The 18,896-nt window shown below is 50.8% G+C and overlaps 1 protein-coding gene across 2 annotated transcripts in view; it reads right to left on the bottom strand.

Moving 5' to 3' along the window:
* Positions 1-257: 257 nt before the first annotated feature.
* Positions 258-18,896, bottom strand: part of vps52 (VPS52 subunit of GARP complex) — a 32,505-nt gene continuing 13,866 nt past the window's right edge. For both annotated transcript variants that reach the window (XM_033033530.1, XM_033033529.1), the window contains exons 10-20: positions 18,810-18,867; positions 17,861-17,994; positions 14,599-14,754; positions 14,012-14,130; positions 12,214-12,337; positions 11,235-11,330; positions 8,685-8,792; positions 5,576-5,641; positions 4,544-4,655; positions 1,112-1,230; positions 258-805 (exon numbers count right to left, since the gene is read on the bottom strand). In XM_033033530.1, the coding sequence (XP_032889421.1) occupies positions 659-805; positions 1,112-1,230; positions 4,544-4,655; positions 5,576-5,641; positions 8,685-8,792; positions 11,235-11,330; positions 12,214-12,337; positions 14,012-14,130; positions 14,599-14,754; positions 17,861-17,994; positions 18,810-18,867 (1,239 nt within the window). In that variant the 3' untranslated portion in view covers positions 258-658. The remainder of the gene's footprint in view (positions 806-1,111; positions 1,231-4,543; positions 4,656-5,575; positions 5,642-8,684; positions 8,793-11,234; positions 11,331-12,213; positions 12,338-14,011; positions 14,131-14,598; positions 14,755-17,860; positions 17,995-18,809; positions 18,868-18,896) is intronic.

Genomic DNA, 18,896 nt, shown 5'->3' with positions numbered 1-18,896 from the left:
GATCATTTCGAATGGCGGTGCAGGCTCGAAGGGCTGAATGGCCTACTCCTGCACCTATTTTCTATGTTTCCGTGCTGTAATTGTTATATGGTGAACAGACTGGTTCCACCAAGATGCAGCACAGAACGCCACAGGAGATCCTTCTTCCCTGTGGCTATCAAAGCGTACAACTCCTCCCCCTTGTGTGGTGGGGTAGACTGAGATTCAGACTGACTCCCCCCCCTCCACATCCCCCACAGTCAAAGAGACACCAGTTGTACAACAGAATGGTTCCATTGTTTTAATTCAGCACCAACTGGACAGAGCCTGGCCACGACCCTGCTCCGAGTCCTGTAGTCCAGTCCAGTCTGCTTCTAGCCTGGGTTTCCAGTCCAGTCCACTCCTAATCCGGGTGTGAGCGAGAGGAGGGGGGAGAGGATGAGGGAGAGGGAATATGAAGGAGGAGAGAGGGACTGTGAGATAGGGACATGGGGTGGGGGAGGGAAAGTGAGCGGGGGGAAGGGGAGAGGAGAAGGGGAAGGTGAAGAGAGGGGGAGGAGAGGAGAAAGGAGAAGAAGCAAAGAAGAGAGGAGGGAGGAGAAGAGTGCAGAGAGGAGAAGCAAAGAAGAGAGGGGAGGGGAGAGAAGGGATGTGAGGGAGGGGAGGGTCGGGGAGGGGGTCAGAAGTTGGGCTTGTGTTTCTTCACCTCCACCATGAGGTGGTGGATGTTGATGAGCTCCGAGCGGGCGGCCAGGGTTTTGAAGGGCGGCTGTGCCAGCACCTTGTGGAAGCGGTGGTAGTACTGGATCAGCTGGGTCAGTGCTCCCTGTGTGGGGAGTGAGAGGGGGGGCAGAGAATGGGGAGAGGGGGGAAGGGGTGAGGAGAGAAGGGGGGGGAAGATTACTCCCAGATCAGCAGCCTTCCCCATGCTCACCACCCCCCCCCCCCCCATGCTCCTGTGGCCCCCTCCCCCTCCGATCTTCTCCCTTCCCCCTCCAGTTTCCCCCCACCACCCCATCCCTTCCCGGTGGGGGGTAAATTCTGCCCCCATCCGCCCGGATGAAGCCCATGCCTCGGAGGAGGAGGGGTGGAGGAGGGGGGTAATTCTGCCCCCACTCACCCACCCACCCACCTGTATGATGCCGGTTCCATTCTTAAAGTTGGTGAAGGATCGCATGACGTCCTGACTCAGTCCCTCCACCGACTGCTTCCAGGAGCCGGCAAAGCCCCGAACCAGCGTCACTGCACGCCCTGGGGGGGGGGGGGGGAGAGAGAGATAGGGGGTTAATGAGTCAGTGTGTGAAGCAGGGGGCAGAGAATGGTAGCACTCTGACCCAAAATGTAGGGGAGAGAGAAGAAAAAGAAAATAATCAGAGAATAAGAGAGGGTGGGTTTCTTAAATGTGTATATTTTAATGCTAGGAGCATTGTAAGAAAAGTGGATGAACTTAGAGCCTGGATTGACACCTGGAAGTATGATGTTGTGGCGATCAGTGAAACATGGTTGCAGGAGGGCTGTGATTGGAAACTAAATATTCCAGGATTTCGTTGCTTCAGGTGTGATAGAATTGGAGGGGCAAGAGGTGGAGGTGTTGCATTGCTTATCAGGGAAGATATTACAGCAGTGCTTTGGCAGGATAGATTAGAGGGCTCGTCTAGGGAGGCTATTTGGGTGGAACTAAGAAATGGGAAAGGGGTAGCAACACTTATAGGGGTGTATTATAGACCGCCAAATGGGGAGCGAGAATTGGAAGAGCAAATATGTAAGGAGATTGCAGATATTAGTAGTAAGCACAAGGTAGTGATTGTGGGAGATTTCAATTTTCCACACATAGACTGGGAAACACATTCTGTAAATGGGCTGGATGGGTTGGAGTTTGTAAAATGTGTGCAGGATAGTTTTTTGCAACAATACATAGAAGTACCTACTAGAGAAGGGGCGGTACTGGACCTCCTGTTAGGAAATGAGATGGGTCAGGTGGCAGAGGTATGCGTTGGGGAACAGTTCGGGTCCAGTGATCACAATACCATTAGTTTCAATATAATTATGGAGAGGGACAAAACTGGACCTAGGGTTGAGATTTTTGATTGGAGAAAGGCTAACTTTGAGGAGATGCGAAAGGATTTAAAAGGAGTAAATTGGGACAGTTTGTTTTATGGGAAAGATGTGGAAGAGAAATGGAGTACATTCAAAGGTGAAATTTTAAGAGTACAGAATCTTTATGTCCCTGTTCGGTTGAAAGGAAATCGTAAAAATTGTAAAGAGCCATGGTTTTCAAGGGAAATTGGACACTTGGTTCGGAAAAAGAGGGATATCTACAATAGTTATAGGCAGCATGGAGTAAATGAGGTGCTTGAGGAGTATAAAGAATGTAAAAAGAATCTTAAGAAAGAAATTAGAAAAGCTAAAAGAAGATATGAGGTTGCTTTGGCAAGTAAGGTAAAAGTAAATCCGAAGGGTTTCTACCGCTATATTAATAGCAAAAGGATAACTAGGGATAAAATTGGTCCATTAGAGAGTCAGAGTGGCCAACTATCTGCAGAGCCAAAAGAGATGGGGGAGATATTGAACAGTTTCTTTTCTTCGGTATTCACCAAGGAAAAGGATATTGAATTATGTGAGGTAAGGGAAACAAGTAGAGTAGCTATGGAAACTATGAGGATCAAAGAAGAGGAAGTACTGACACTTTTGAGAAATATAAAAGTGGATAAGTCTCCAGGTCCGGACAGGATATTCCCTAGGACATTGAGGGAAGTTAGTGTAGAAATAGCAGGGGCTATGGCAGAAATATTTCAAATGTCATTAGAAACGGGAATAGTGCCGGAGGATTGGCGTACTGCGCATGTTGTTCCATTGTTTAAAAAGGGGTCTAAGAGTAAACCTAGCAATTATAGACCTATTAGTTTGACGTCAGTGGTGGGCAAATTAATGGAAAGAATACTTAGAGATAATATATATAAGCATCTGGATAAACAGGGTCTGATTAGGAACAGTCAACATGGATTTGTGCCTGGAAGGTCATGTTTAACTAATCTTCTTGAATTTTTTGAAGATGTTACTCGGGAAATTGATGAGGGTAAAGCAGTGGATGTTGTGTATATGGACTTCAGTAAGGCCTTTGACAAGGTTCCTCATGGAAGGTTGGTTAAGAAGGTTCAATGGTTGGGTATTAATGGTGGAGTAGCAAGATGGATTCAACAGTGGCTGAATGGGAGATGCCAGAGAGTAATGGTGGATGGTTGTTTGTCAGGTTGGAGGCCAGTGACGAGTGGGGTGCCACAGGGATCTGTATTGGGTCCACTGTTGTTTGTCATGTACATCAATGATCTGGACGATGGTGTGGTAAATTGGATTAGTAAGTATGCAGATGATACTAAGATAGGTGGGGTTGCGGGTAATGAAGAAGAGTTTCAAAGTCTACAGAGAGATTTATGCCAGTTGGAAGAGTGGGCTGAAAGATGGCAGATGGAGTTTAATGCTGATAAGTGTGAGGTGCTACATCTTGGCAGGACAAATCAAAATAGGACGTACATGGTAAATGGTAGGGAATTGAAGAATGTAGGTGAACAGAGGGATCTGGGAATAACTGTGCACAGTTCCATGAAAGTGGAATCTCATGTAGATAGGGTGGTAAAGAAAGCTTTTGGTGTGCTGGCCTTTATAAATCAGAGCATTGAGTATAGAAGTTGGGATGTAATGTTAAAATTGTACAAGGCATTGGTGAGGCCAATTCTGGAGTATGGTGTACAATTTTGGTCGCCTAATTTTAGGAAGGATGTCAACAAAATAGAGAGAGTACAGAGGAGATTTACTAGAATGTTGCCTGGGTTTCAGCAACTAAGTTACAGAGAAAGGTTGAACAAGTTAGGGCTTTATTCTTTGGAGCGCAGAAGGTTAAGGGGGGGACTTGATAGAGGTTTTTAAAATGATGAGAGGGATAGACAGAGTTGACGTGGAAAAGCTTTTCCCACTGAGAGTAGGGAAGATTCAAACAAGGGGACATGACTTGAGAATTAAGGGACTGAAGTTTAGGGGTAACATGAGGGGGAACTTCTTTACGCAGAGAGTGGTAGCTGTGTGGAATGAGCTTCCAGTGAAGGTGGTGGAGGCAGGTTCGTTTTTATCATTTAAAAATAAATTGGATAGTTATATGGATGGGAAAGGAATGGAGGGTTATGGTCTGAGCGCAGGTATATGGGACTAGGGGAGACTATGTGTTCGGCACGGACTAGAGGGGTCGAGATGGCCTGTTTCCGTGCTGTAATTGTTATATGGTTATATGGTTAATGAGACAGAGGGCAAAGAGAGAGGGGGGCGGTTAATGTGATGGGGACATTGGGGAGAGAGAGGGGGGGGGGTCAGAGAGATGTTCCATTCAGGATATGAGGAGGAATTTCTTTAGCAGATAAGGAGCGGGGGGACATGGAGGGAAGGGGGTTTCAGGGACAAAGGGGGGGTCAGAGAGACATGGGTGGGAGGCGAAGGCAGCAGCAGGCGGAGTGAGTGAGGGAGCTCCGCGGTGGTCTGGGGGAGTGTGAGCCGCTCCTCTCCGCTCCCCACTCACCCTCCTCTGACTTGAGCCGCTCCACCTGGCCCCTCTCCAGCAGCCCCTCCGCCTCCTTCACAAAGGCCATCATCCCGCCGAACGGGGCAGACAGGATCTCCTCAATAAACTCCTGCCGGGACGGGGGCTGCGTTAGGACAGGGCCTGTTATCTCACCCACCCCCACTCACCCACCGAGCCCCCCACCCACCCACCGAGCCCCTCACGCACACATCGAGCCCCACACCCACCCACCTGAGCCCCCCACTCACCTACTGAGCCCCCCACTCACCCACCGAGCCTCACCCACCCACCGAGCCCCTCATCCACCCACCTGAGCCCCCCACTCACCCACCAAGCCCCCCATCCACCCACCGAGCCCCCCACCCACCTAAGCCCCCCACTCACCCGCCGAGCCCCTCACCCACCCACCGAGCCCCTCATCCACCCACCTGAGCCCCTCACCCACCCACCGAGCCCCCCATCCACCCACCGAGCCCCCCATCCACCCACCGAGCCCCCCATCCACCCACCGAGCCCCCCATCCACCCACCGAGCTTCCCACCCTCTCACCGACCCAGCCATCCACACTCTGAGCCCATCCCATCCCCACCCAGCACCATCTCATCTCGCCCTGACCAGGTCCATCTCACCCAGTCCTATCCCATCCCATCCCAATCCGACCCGCCCCCATCATTCCCCTCCACTCCCATCCCATCACTGTCCCGTCCTGCCCCACCTTCACCAGTCCAATCTGACCCCATCCAGACCCGTCCCATCTCATCTCATCCCAGCCAGTCCCATCCCATCTCATCTCATCCCAGCCAGTCCCGTCCCATCCCATCCCATCCCAGCCAGTCCCGTCCCATCCCATCCCAATCAATCCCGCCCGGTCCCATCCCATCCCATCACCCCACTCCTGTCCCATCTGATCACAACCAGTCCCCCAGTCCCATCCCATCCCAATCAATCCCGCCCGGTCCCATCCCATCACCCCACTCCTGTCCCATCTGATCACAACCAGTCCCCCAGTCCCATCCCATCCCGTCCCACCTGCGTGCGGGCTCCGAGCAACTGCTGGAAACTCTCCACTTCCTTGCTGTCGTCAGTGGCTCTCTCCTGCAGACAGGGACACCAGGGTAAAGGGGCAGAACATCACCGTCCCTGCCCCACAGAGCCCCTGCCACACCGCCCCAGGCACCCCGCTTCCATCCTCACCTCGGCTGCTGTCGATGTGGAGTTTGCACGTTCTCCCCGTGACCTGCGTGGCTTTCCCCCCCCCCCGGGTGCTCCGGTTTCCTCCCACACTCCAAAAACGTGCAGGCTTGTAGAATAATTTGCTTCTGTAAACTGTCCCTGGTGTGTACTTTAGTTTAGTTTAGAGATACAGTACGGAAACAGGCCCTTCGGCCCACCGGGTCCGCGCCGACCAGCGAACCCCGCACATTAATACTATCCTATGCCCGGTACGGACAATTTTTACATTTACCAAGCCAATTAATCTACAAACCTGTACGCCTTTGGAGTGTGGGAGGAAACCAAAGATCTTGGAGAAAACCCACACAGGTCAAGGGGAGAACATACAGAGAACAACTCCGTACAGACAGCACCCATAGTCAGGATCGAACCCGGGTCTCCGGCGCTGCATTCGCTGTAAGGCAGCAACTCTACCGCTGCGCCACCGTGCCGCATCAGATGTAGGTGCAATGTAAGGTCATGTGATAGGAACAAACTTACGCCATTCGGCACATCAAGTCTACTCCGCTATTCAATCATGGCTGATCTATCTCTCCCTCCTAACCCCATTCTCCTGCCTTCTCCCCATAACCCCTGACACCCGCACTAATCAAGAATCTATCTCTGCCTTAAAAATATACACTGACTTGGCCTCCACAGCCTTCTGTGGCAAAGAATTCCACAGATTCACCGCCCTCTGACTAAAGAAATTCCTACTCATCTCCTTCCCAAAGGAACATCCTTTAATTCTGAGACTGTGCCCTCTGGTCCTAGACTCTCCCACTAGTGGAAACATCCTCTCCATATCCACTCTATCCAGGCATTTCACTATTCGGTAAGTTTCAATGAGGTCCCCCTCATCCTTTTAAACTCCATCGAGTACAGGCCCAGTGCCGTCAAACGCTCATCATACGTTAACTCGCACATTCCTGCAATCATTCTTGTAAACCTGTAAATGTAGAATCTGGGGGTGAAATCGATGAGAATGTGGGGGAGAATACAATGAGATCAGTGAAAGATCAGTGGTGCTTGGACAGTATGGATCCGATGGGCCTGTTTTGTGCTGTATCACTATTACTAGATTCCCTTCCCTAAATTAAGTATTAACCCAGATAGGTTAAACACAAAGTGCTGGATGAACTCAGCGGGTCAGGCAGCATCTGTGGAGAACATGTATAGGTGATGTTTCACAGAGTGCTGGAGTAACTCAGTGGGTCAGGCAGCATCTGTGGAGAACATGGATAGATGACGTTTCACAGAGTGCTGGAGTAACTTAGCGGATCAGGCAGCATCTGTGGACAACATGGATAGGTGATTTATATTGGGAAGGACCCTGACCCAAAATGCCATCTGTCCATTGGCTCCAGGGATGCTGCCAGAGCCGCTGAGTTCCTCCAATATTTTAGTTTGGTTTAGTTTAGAGATACAGCGGAGTTTAGAGATACAAGAGGTCCTTTGGCCCACCGAGTCCCCGGCGACCAGCGATCCTCGCACACTGACACTACCTTACACTCACTGGGGCAATTTACATTGATACCAAGCCAATCAAGCTACAATCCTTGTTCAATACGTACCAGGGGCCCATCCCCGACCTCTACCTCCGTTACAACGACGACTGCTTTGGTGCCACCTCCTGCACCCGCACACAACTGACTGACTTCATCCACTTCACCACCAACTTCCATCCGGCACTCAAATACACCTGGACTATTTCCGACACTTCCCTACCATTCCTTGACCTCACTATCTCCATCGCAGGTGATAGACTTCTGACCGACATCCACTATAAACCCACTGACTCCCATGGCTATCTGGACTACACTTCTTCCCACCCTGCTTCCTGTAAGGACTCCATCCCCTACTCCCAATTCCTCCGTCTACGCCGCATCTGCTCCCAGGATGATGCGTTCCACACCAGGGCATCTGAAATGTCCTTATTCTTCAGGGAACGGGGGTTCCCCTCCTCCACCATAGATGAGGCTCACACCAGGGTCTCATCCATACCCCGCAACACTGCTCTCTCTCCCCATCCCCGCACTCGCAACAAGGGCAGTCCCCCTAGTCCTCACCTTTCACCCCACCAGCCGTCACATACAAGTAATCCTCCGTCAGTTTCACCACCTCCAACGTGACCCCACCACTCGCCACATCTTCCCATCTCCCGCCATATCTGCCTTCCGCAAAGACCGCTCCCTCCGTAACTCCCTTGTCAATTCTTCCCTTCCCTCCCGTACCACCCCCTCCCCGGGCACTTTCCCTTGCAACCGCAAGAAATGCAACACCTGTCCCTTTACTTCCCCCCTCGACTCCATTCAAGGACCCAAGCAGTCGTTCCAGGTGCAACAGAGGTTCACCTGTATCTCCTCCAACCTCATCTACAGCATCCGCTGCTCTAGATGTCAGCTGATCTACATCGGGGAGACTAAGCGGAGGCTGGGCGATCGTTTTGCCCAACACCTCCGCTCGGTCTGCAAGAACCTACCTGACCTCCCGGTGGCTCAGCACTTCAACTCCCCCTCCCATTCCCCGTCCGACCTCTCTGTCTTGGGTCTCCTCCATGGCCAGAGTGAGCAACACCGGAAATTGCATCCTGCGGGCATGAACATTGAATTCTCCCAATTTTGTTAGCCCTTGCTGCCTCCTCCCTTCCCTCAGCCCTCGGGCTGTCTCCTCCCATCCCTCAGCCCTAGGGCTCCTCCTCCTCCTCCTCCTTTTTTCTTCCTTCTCCCCGCCACCCCCTATCAGTCTGAAGAAGGGTTTCGGCCCGAAACGTTGCATATTTCCTTCGCTCCATAGATGCTGCTGCACCTGCTGAGTTTCTCCAGCATTTTTGTGTACCTAGCAACTCTACGCTGCCACTTTGTGCTGTGTTCAGGGATACGGCCACGGCCACTCGCATCATCTCCAGCAGGGGACAGAGACTCACCATCAGGACGCCCAACATCATATCGTAGTTGTTGATGAGGAATATCAGCTGCTCCCGGCGGGAGGAAAACTCAGCGGCCATCCGCAGCACAAAGTTCTCCACCTCCACCTGTGAAGAGAAAGATCGGTCTGGGTCACAGCGCCGTTGGGAACAGCTCCGTCCAAGCCCCACGACAAAAAGCAGAGAGTTGTGGACATACTGCAGCCCAGACCATCACACACACAACCAACCTCCCTTCCATCGACTCCATCTACACCTCACGCGGCCTCGGCAAGGCCAGCAGCCCAGACCATCACACACACAAACCAACCTCCCTTCCATTGACTCCATCTACACCTCACGTTGCCTCAGCAAGTCCAGCAGCATAATCAAGGACCGGTGTCACCCCGGTCACTCCCCTCTTCTCCCATCTCCCATCAAGAAAGAGATACAGAAGTGTGAAAATGCACCCACCTCCATATTATCTTTAATTGGACTTATCTATATACTTTTAAAACTGTGTGTGTGTGTGTGGGTGTATGGCATTTCGCCTTTGAAACGTATCTCCTCGAAAACCAGATGCAAAAACGCGGAGATTTTTTACAATTTCAGTAGTGATCTTATGAGCAGAAATCTACTCCTTGGTCAATTATTTCCCCAGATTTTGAATAACATTGATCACAAAACTCACTTAGAAAAAAATAAAATTGTTGCTTGAGCTGCTGACGTCACAATGCCCATATGCGCACCAATCGAGGCCCACCTGCCTCCAGGCCCCGCCCCTCGCCGCTGTGGACTAAAGCTCCGCGCCCTGCCCAAGTACGCTCGCGCCATGCCTCCCGCAGCTGGCCTCCCCCACCCGCCCGCTCCAACCTCCCCCCCACCCCGTTCTCAAAATGCGCAGAAAGAACGAGCGTTCTGCAGAGGGAGGTCACAGCAGGTTACAGCCGGTCACAGGAGGCCACCGGTTTGCTTCTGAATTCACACCGTCTCCCCCACCCGATGGTAGAACATGGCGGCGGCAGTTATTGTCGTGCGGGGCACGCAATGAGAAGGTGGCCCTAGTGGCCATTACTCCCTCTGGGAAATCTGCAATTCCTCCGTTGATCGCAGGGGCACCGCCCTCTCCCTCTCTCCCCCATCCTCCTTCCTTCTCCCCCTCCCCCACCCCTCCCCCGCTCCTCCCCCCTTCTTCTCCCCTCCTTCACCCCCACTCGCCCTCTCCCCCCTCTTCCCCTTCCCACTCCTCTCCCCCACATCTCCCGCCGCTTCCCTCTTCTCTCTCCACCCACTCCCTCTCCCTACCCCTTCCCACTCTTCCCCCTCTCCCCCTTATCCATCTCCCCCCTCTCTCCCCCTCACCTCCCCCCTCCTCTCCCATCCAACCCCTCCCATCCACCACCTCCTCCACCCCATCTCATCCCCTCCCCCCTCTCACCTCCTCCCCTCCCTTCCCCCCCATCTCTCCCCCTCCCTTCCCACCCTCCTTCTCCTCCTCCCCTTCACCCACCCTCTCCCTCCCCCTGTCTCTTGCCGCTCTCTCTGTCTCTGCCCCTCGCTCTCTCTGTCTCAGTCATTCTCTCTCTGTCTCTGCCCCTTCTCTCTCCACACCCCCCCTCCCTCTCTAGAAGCGCCTGCGTGTTGGGAGCTATGCATCAGTAGATAGGGCCGTTATGGGGTAAAAGGAGCAAATTAATAATATTAATATAATATCAAGGGGGTAGTTAGTGTGTATGCGGGGGGTGGGTTAGTTAGTGTGTGACGCTGCATACTGCATCTCCACTAAATGTTGTGGCCTTTATCTGTTCCATGTGGACGACGTGTTTGTACTCGTTCATCGTTGTTTGACTGGATTTTCACTGTTCTTCAGTGCACGTGGTAATAATAAACTACATACACACATGCCCACATATGTATGCACACAGGTACATACAGACGTACATACGAACACACGTACGTACACAAACGTACACGCACGTACACACACACGTATACGCACGCACATACACACACACGTGCAAACACACACACGTACACACACCCATACGTACATGCAGATGTACGCACACACCCCCGTACACACACACACCTGTACACGCGCACACACGTACGTACACGCAGACACACACGCCTGTACACACACCCATGCACACACACATTATGTACACGCACGTACGTACACACGTACACCGACGCACACACATACACTGTAGACGCACACGTACATGCACACACGTACACATACATGTACACACTCACACGTACACACAAACACGTACATGTACACACACATACACGTACACACATACGTACACTCACATATGTACACACACACACACAGCTACACACACATACACACACGTACGTACACACACAGATGTGCGTACACACGTGCAGCTGGCTGGGTGATCACCAGGAGACAAGGTGGGTGTTGCTGAGAGAGCCCAGTGTTATCCTGGACCTGGTCCTGTCCTCTCACATCCCAGGAACGTGTCACCCCCCCACCCCCGAGCCGCTGTACCGGAGGGGGGTGTGGGGGGTGGGGGGAGGTGACCCGGCTCACACACTGACCTGTAGCTGGGCCAGTAGGCTGTGTGCTTTCTCGTTGGGGTAGGTTTCGTTGATGCTGACGATCGCTGAGGAGAACTCTGCATACCTCCTGGTGACCTGCGGGGGGAGAGAGAGGGGGGGAGGAGTGGACAGGAGTTACAGACGGCACCTGACAGCACCCTGCTGCCTCACGATCGGACGGCACCTTGAACCCTAGAGACACACACACACACACGAGATAAACAGCGGGCCAGGTAGAAGAGGGCTCTCCTCGAGCCCCTTGTCCGGGATTACGTTTGTGCCCGGGTGGGGTTAGAGAGGGACGACACACTGTCCACGGACGCTCTGGGGGATTTCCGGGACCGCTGGGCACCGCGGGGGGTGGAATGTATCCTTGACAAGGATTTTAATATAGTTAGTCATAGAGTCATACAGTGTGTGGGTGGAGAGTGTGTGTGGGCCAGGTGCGTACGTGGGCTGCGTGGGCCTTACATAGTGGGGCCGGGTGTGTGTGTGCGCGTGTGTGTGTGTGCGGGGGGCCGGGTGTGTACGTGGGCTGCGTGGGCCTTACATAGTGGGGTCGGGTGTGGGGCTTACATAGTGGGGTCGGGTGTGTGTGCGCGTGTGTGTGTGCGGGGGGCCGGGTGTGTACGTGGGCTGCGTGGGCCTTACATAGTGGGGTCGGGTGTGTGTGCGCGTGTGTGTGTGGGGGGCCGGGTGTGTACGTGGGCTGCGTGGGGCTTACATAGTGGGGCTGGGTGTGGGCCTTACATAGTGGGGCCGGGTGTGGGCCTTACATAGTGGGGCTGGGTGTGGGCCTTACATAGTGGGGTCGGGTGTGGGCCTTACATAGTGGGGCCAGGTGTGTGTGCGCGTGTGTGTGTGGGGGGCCGGGTGTGTACGTGGGCTGCGTGGGCCTTACATAGTGGGGCTGGGTGTGGGCCTTACATAGTGGGGTCGGGTGTGGGCCTTACATAGTGGGGCCGGGTGTGGGCCTTACATAGTGGGGCCGGGTGTCGAGGGCTCCCAGTTTCTGTGGGTCTGTGGTGCGAATGTTCTGGGTGTTCAGCTCCAGGATAAACTCAAACCTCGGCCACAGGATCTCCAGCAGGGTGTCCCAGTACCTGGGGAGACACACGCACCCGTTACCAACCTTGCCCTCTCTTGCAGCATCTTTAACCAAAAATAGATTCATTCAGTATTTACAACACCAAGTAATTCAGGACAAAACCCACCCACACAATACAAGTACAACAAATGTTCTTAAACATATGGGCGGTCACGGTGGTGCAGCGGTAGAGTTGCTGCCTTACAGCGAATGCAGCGCTGGAGACCCGGGTTCGATCCCGACTACAGCACGTCTGAAAGGAGTTTGTACGTTCTCCCCGTGACCTGCGAGGGTTTTCTCTGTGATTCAGTTTCCTCCCACACTCCAAAGACGTACAGGTTTGTAGGTTAATTGGCTTGGTAAATGTAAAGACTGTCCCTCGTGGGTGTAGGATAGTGTTAATGTGCGGGGCGGCGTGGACCCGGTGGGCCGAATGGCCTGTTTCCACTGTAAATCACTAAATTAAGTTAAACTAAACGTGTAAGGAGTGGATGCGAAAGCGGGATAACATAGATGTAGTGAGAACGGGTGATCAATGGTCGGCCTGGCCTGTTTCCATGAGGTATCTCTAAACTAAACTCAACTTAACCAAACTGATGGGGGTCAGGCAGCATCTGTGGAGAATGTGAATAGGTGACGTTTCAGAGTGCTGGAGTAACTCAGCGGGTCAGGCAGCATCTGTGGAGAATGTGAATAGGTGACGTTTCAGTGCTGGAGTAACTCAGCGTGTCAGGCAGCATCTGTGGAGAATGTGAATAGGTGACGTTTCAGAGTGCTGGAGTAACTCAGCGGGTCAGGCAGCATCTGTGGAGAATGTGAATAGGTGACGTTTCAGTGCTGGAGTAACTCAGCGTGTCAGGCAGCATCTGTGGAGAATGTGAATAGGTGACGTTTCAGAGTGCTGGAGTAACTCAGCGTGTCAGGCAGCATCTGTGGAGAATGTGAATAGGTGACGTTTCACAGAGTGCTGGAGGAACTCAGCGGGTCAGGCAGCATCTGTGGAGAACGTGGATAGGTGACGTTTCACACAAGTCTGAAGAAGTGTCTCGACCCGAAACATCATCCCCTCTCCAGAGATGCTGCCTGTCCCTCTGAGTTACTCCAGCATTTTGTGTCTACCTTCGGTTTAAACCAGCATCTGTAGTTCCCTTCTTACGACTGGTGTCGGGGGAGAAGGAGATACATAGATAAGGAAGTGTAAGGTGTGAAAAAAGGACTAAGGGAATAGTGAAGGAAATTGTAGAATTGATCAGTGTTCGCTGGGAAAAGGTGACAACAAAGCAAACACAGATAAAATGTAGTCAGAGCCAGTAAGACTGGAGGGAGAACTGGGAAGGGGGAGGGATGGAGAGAGAGGGAAAGTAAGCCTGACTTGAAGCTAGAGAAGTCAATGTGTAAGAAGGAACTGCAGATGAGTTTTTGTGTGAAACATCACCTATCCATGTCCTCCAGAGATGCTGCCTGACCCGCTAAGTTACTCCAGCACTCTGTGAAACATCACCTATCCATGTTCTCCAGAGATGCTGCCTGTCTCGCTGAGTTACTCCAGCACTCTGTGAAACATCACCTATACATGTTCTCCACAGATGCTTTCTTCAGAAATCAATGTTCATACCGCTGGGGTGCAAGCTACCCGAGCGATATATGAGGTGCTGTTTGTCTCCAGCATTGGACATTCTGCTTCACCTACTTGTCGACAGCAGGGACGTTCCGCTTGGTCATCATGGTCTTGAAGCGGAGGATGATGTGGATGGACAGGAAAACGGCGATACTGTCGTAGCAATCGGCAACATAGGTGTCCATGTGTTTCTGAAGGGGAATTACAGAGACCATTCTGATTCACATAGAACAATTCTGTAGGGATTGGGCAGGCCAGATGTAGGAACAATGTTCCCCATGTTGGGGGAGTCCAGAACCAGGGCTCACAGTTTAAGAAAAAGGGATAGGCCATGTAATATGATCATGGCAGATCATCCAAAATCAGTACCCTGTTCCTGCCTTCTCCCCATATCTGTTGATACCGTTATCCGTAAGAGTTAAATCTAACTCTCATGAAAGCATTCAGTGAATTGGCCTCCACTGTCATCTGTGTGTGAAATATTTATTTTCCTCATCTCCGTTCTAAATGGCCTACCCCTTATTCTTAAACTGACCATTGGTTCTGGACTCCCCCAACATGGGGAGCATTTTTCCTGCATCTAGCCTGTCCGCGGGGAAGGCCAAATGCAAGGGTTATTAATTTCTCTCCACCAGCGGCAAGAGTCTGCTTAAACTCACCAAGAACATGCTGAGGGTTTTGCCCATGATGGCGTTGAAGAGATCTTGAGCGGAGTTTCCGGTCACCATGAAGAAGTCACAGAGGAAGAGGTATTCACGACAGCTGTTGTCTAGAAGGGCGTAGTGCTGGCTCCGAAACAGGCTCTCAAAGGGGTACTGGGAGGGAGGAGAGTAACGTCACATCACATAAGATAAGACAAAAAATAATGGAGTAACTCAGCGGGACAGGCAGCATCTCTGGAGAGAAGGAATGGGTGACGTTTCGGGTCGAGACCCTTCTTCAGACTGATGCTTCTTGGACTCCCCGACAGTCTTCTACTCTTTCTAGACCTCGTTATTTCTAACTGTCGACGTGACGTCGACCGTCTCAACTTTTCCACCCCCTTTATCTAGTCTAACCTAACCCCCTCACCCCCTCTGGACGTACAGCCCTCCGCTCACTATAGACTGCAGCAACCCCGACACTCGTCTGCAAGGCAGGTGCCGTGGTAGTCTGGCACGAGGATCTCTGTCTGGCTGACCTAGTCCAATCTGGCTGACCTAGTCTAGCTGAGGCCAGGCACCTCCTCCTACTTAGCAAAGTCATAAGAGCATCTAAATCATCTATATTTTGTGTTATTGTCTATCCATAGTCAATATTTTAATACTAAATATCAGTTTTAGTCCCATGTATTGTGCAAAAAATAATAATTTTGATTATATTGAGTGGATGTTTCTAGATTAATTTATGGGAATTAAACATTAAATTCCTTCCATCTGGCATATAAATTCATGACAATGAGATTTAAAAATCATGTTATATTGTGAACACTTGTGTGAATGGGATTAGTTTGTCATTTGGATACTTAGGCTATTTAAAAAAATTATCCTTTTCTTAAGAAATAGAATCTACAGGACATTCTTAATGGGAAAGTAGTGGGCAGAAAGGCATGTCATGCGTGGTTTGAAGAGCAAAAACTTGCAGTTTACAATGCCAATATTGAAAAGTTGAGGAAAAACAAGGTGTACAGAGTTGCTTATTGGTTACAATCTGAGGAGTACGATGATGCTACTGATTATGATATGCCAATGTACCAGCTAGCAACTGATCTTCTCCATAACGACTTAGTCTATTGCTAGAAATTGTAATTTATTTACCTATCTGTTATGGACTTACAACATATATTACAATAATATTAAAGTTCTGATCTTGAGAATATCACATTTTTGAATTTTCAAGGCAGTTTATTACTATTTCCGTCACAACAGTCAATTTTGTAATTAACTACAATTAAGTAATTAACTAATTATATGCTTTAATTTCAGGTCATCCAAGTAAGATGTTTTATATTTGTTTCAGAATGCTTCAATCTATAATAACTGAAAATTCCATTCAGTTCTCTTAATTTTTAAGAAAGTTATGGCCATTTGACTGTCCTCGATCACAGCTTTGTGTTAAGTCAATGGAAAAGCTATAGGGAACAAGATGCTAATTTCCGAGTGTGAAAATGGCCATAACTTTTTTAATACTGAAGATATGAAAGTGAATTAGGTGTCAAAATAAACTTCTTTTTATGCTTTATCTGATGGGATAAATTGCAGACTTGATTTTTAAAATCTCAAATTGTTGTAGCATAGCTGCTAAATGTTATTCACCGTAGCCTGTGTCTGTACACTGTGGACGGCTTGATTGAAATCGTGTATAGTCTTTACTCTGGCTGGATACCACGCAGTAAAAAGATTTTCACTCTACCTCGGTACACGTGGCAGTATTAGACTTAGCTGAAGCTGGGTCTCTGGCACTGTGAGGCAGCAGCTCTACCGCTGCGCCCACTGTGACGCTCCAGATGGACAAATTCACCTTGAGTTTGAGTTCAGGTAATATCACGTGTACCGAGGTACAGTGAAAAGCTTTTGATGCGTGCTAACCAGTCAGCGGAGAGATGGAGAAGATTTACGAGGATGTTGCCAGGACTAGAAGGTGTGAGCTATAGGGAGAGGTTGAGTAGGCTGGGACTCTATGCCATTGAGCGCAGGAGGATGAGGGGTGATCTTATAGAGGTGTATACTGTAATATCATGAGAGGAATAGATCCGGTATTTGCAGTCTCTTGCCCAGAGTGGGGGAATCAAGGACCACAGGATATAGGTTCAAAGTGATGGGGAAAATATTTAATAGGAATCTGAGGGGCAACTTTTCCACACAGAGGGTGGTGGGTGTTTGGAACAAGCTGCCAGAAGAGGTACTTGAGGCTGGTACTATCCCAACGTTTAAGAAACAGTTGGACAGGTACGTGGATAGGACAGGTTTGGAGGGATATGAACCAAACGCAGGCAGGTGGGACGAGTGTAGCTGGGACATGTTGGCCAGTGTGGGCAAGTTGGGTCGAAGGGCCTGTTTACACACAGTATCACTCTATGACTCGTTGACAGCCCCAGAGCAGAAGCGTCCACGTGGTGTGGCTGGAAACTGGAAGTATCCCGAGCAAATACTCCTACCACCATCATCTACTGCGACAAGCGATGGCTCCCACTGATTGTGGCGGAAGCTTGCATCCTTCACAGGACGGATGATGACAGCGAGGCCAACATTTGTAACAAGGTTGTCACGAAAAGGAGAATAATCCATGACAGTACATGATTACAATCCAGCCGTCCACAGTGTACAGATGCAGGATAAAGGGAATAATGTTTAGTGTAAGATACAGTCCATTAAAGATAGTCCAGGGGATCTGCTCAGCTATTGCCGTGAGATGTTCCGGTTTAGTTTAGTTTTAGTATAGTTTAGAGATACAGCACGGAAACAATCCCTTCAGCCCACCGAGTCCGTGCTGACCAACGATCGCCCGTTCACACACTAGTTTAGTTTAGAGATACAGCACGGAAACAGGCCCTTCGGCCCACCGAGTCCGTGCCGACCAGCGATCCCCGCACACATTAACACTACCTCGCACACACACACAAGGGACAGTTTTACATTTACACCAAGCCAATGAACCTACCACCCTGTATGTCTTTGGAGTGCGGGAGGAAATCCCACGTGATCACAGGGTGAACGTACAAACTCCGTACAGACAGCACCCGTGGTAGGGATCGAACCCGGGTCTCCGGCGCTGCAAGCAATGTAAGGCAGCAACCCTACTGCTGTGCCATTGTTTCTCTATCCACAGCCACCACTGCCTGACCTGCTGAGTGCTGGTCTGACCATGGGGAATGGACAGTGGGGGGGGGGGGCGGTTTGGAAGGGAGGGGTTGGAAAGGGAGGGAGGGTGTAGCACGCTTACCCGAGTGTCGTTCTTCTGTGCTGCGTGGGGCACAATGATGGGGGCTTCCAGTTCCGATGAGGCAATCACGTTTCCACGGTTACCCAGGGTGAAGATGGTGTTCCTGTTCTTCAGCGACGGCTTGGAGAAGAAGCGTTGAGCAGTGAGTCAAGGTGAACTACGTAGGAAGGAACTGCAGATGCCGGTTTAAACCGAAGATAGACGCAACATGCTGGAGTAACTCTGCGGGACAGGCAGCATCTCTGGAGAGAAGGAATGGGTGGTATTTCTGGTCGAGACTCTTCTTCAGACTCATTCTTTTGAAGAAGGGTCTCGATCCGAAGCTTCACCCATCCCTTCTCTTCAGAGATGCTGCCTGCCCCGCTGAGTTGCTCCAGTCAAGGCTAAATGTTGCTGCTTAATGTTGCAGGGGACTACCCGAGCTGTGACTACTGAAGTTCACCAGGGTTTAGTTGCCGTCGTTAGCAGCAGTGTCACGATACGCAGTCAGCACTGGCAAATCATTTGTCGGCACTGGTCCTGTACTCGCTGGAGTTTAGAACGATGAGGGGGGGGGGGGGACCTCACTGAAACATACAGAATAGTGAAAGGCTTGGATATAGTGGATGTGGAGAGGATGTTTCCATTAGTGGGAGAGTCTAGGGCCAGAGGTCACAGCCTCAGAATTAAAGGACGTTCTTTTAGGAAGATGAGGAGAAATTTATTTCATCAGAGGGTGATGAATCTGTGGAATTTTTTGCCTCAGACGGCTGTGGAGACCAAGTCAGTAGATATTTTTAAAGCAGAGATAGGTAGATTCTTGATTAGTACAGGTGTCAGATGTTATAGGGAGAAGGCAGGAGAATGGGGTTAGGACGGAGAGATAGATCAGCCATGATTGAATGGCGGAGTCGACTTGATGGGCCGAATGGTCCAATTCACTCTTATTCCTTATGGCCTTAAAGGATATCTTTCTTGGCCGTGTCCTCCACTCCCATCAGATCATCCTTGTCTGCGACCTCTTCATACTGGGGAGGAGAACAAGGTTCAATGACAG

Source organism: Amblyraja radiata, chromosome 15, assembly GCF_010909765.2.
Source record: "Amblyraja radiata isolate CabotCenter1 chromosome 15, sAmbRad1.1.pri, whole genome shotgun sequence".
Lineage (NCBI taxonomy): Eukaryota > Metazoa > Chordata > Chondrichthyes > Rajiformes > Rajidae > Amblyraja > Amblyraja radiata.
The sequence above is the reverse complement of the archived record's forward strand: the minus strand, read 5'-3'. Positions and strand labels throughout refer to the sequence as shown.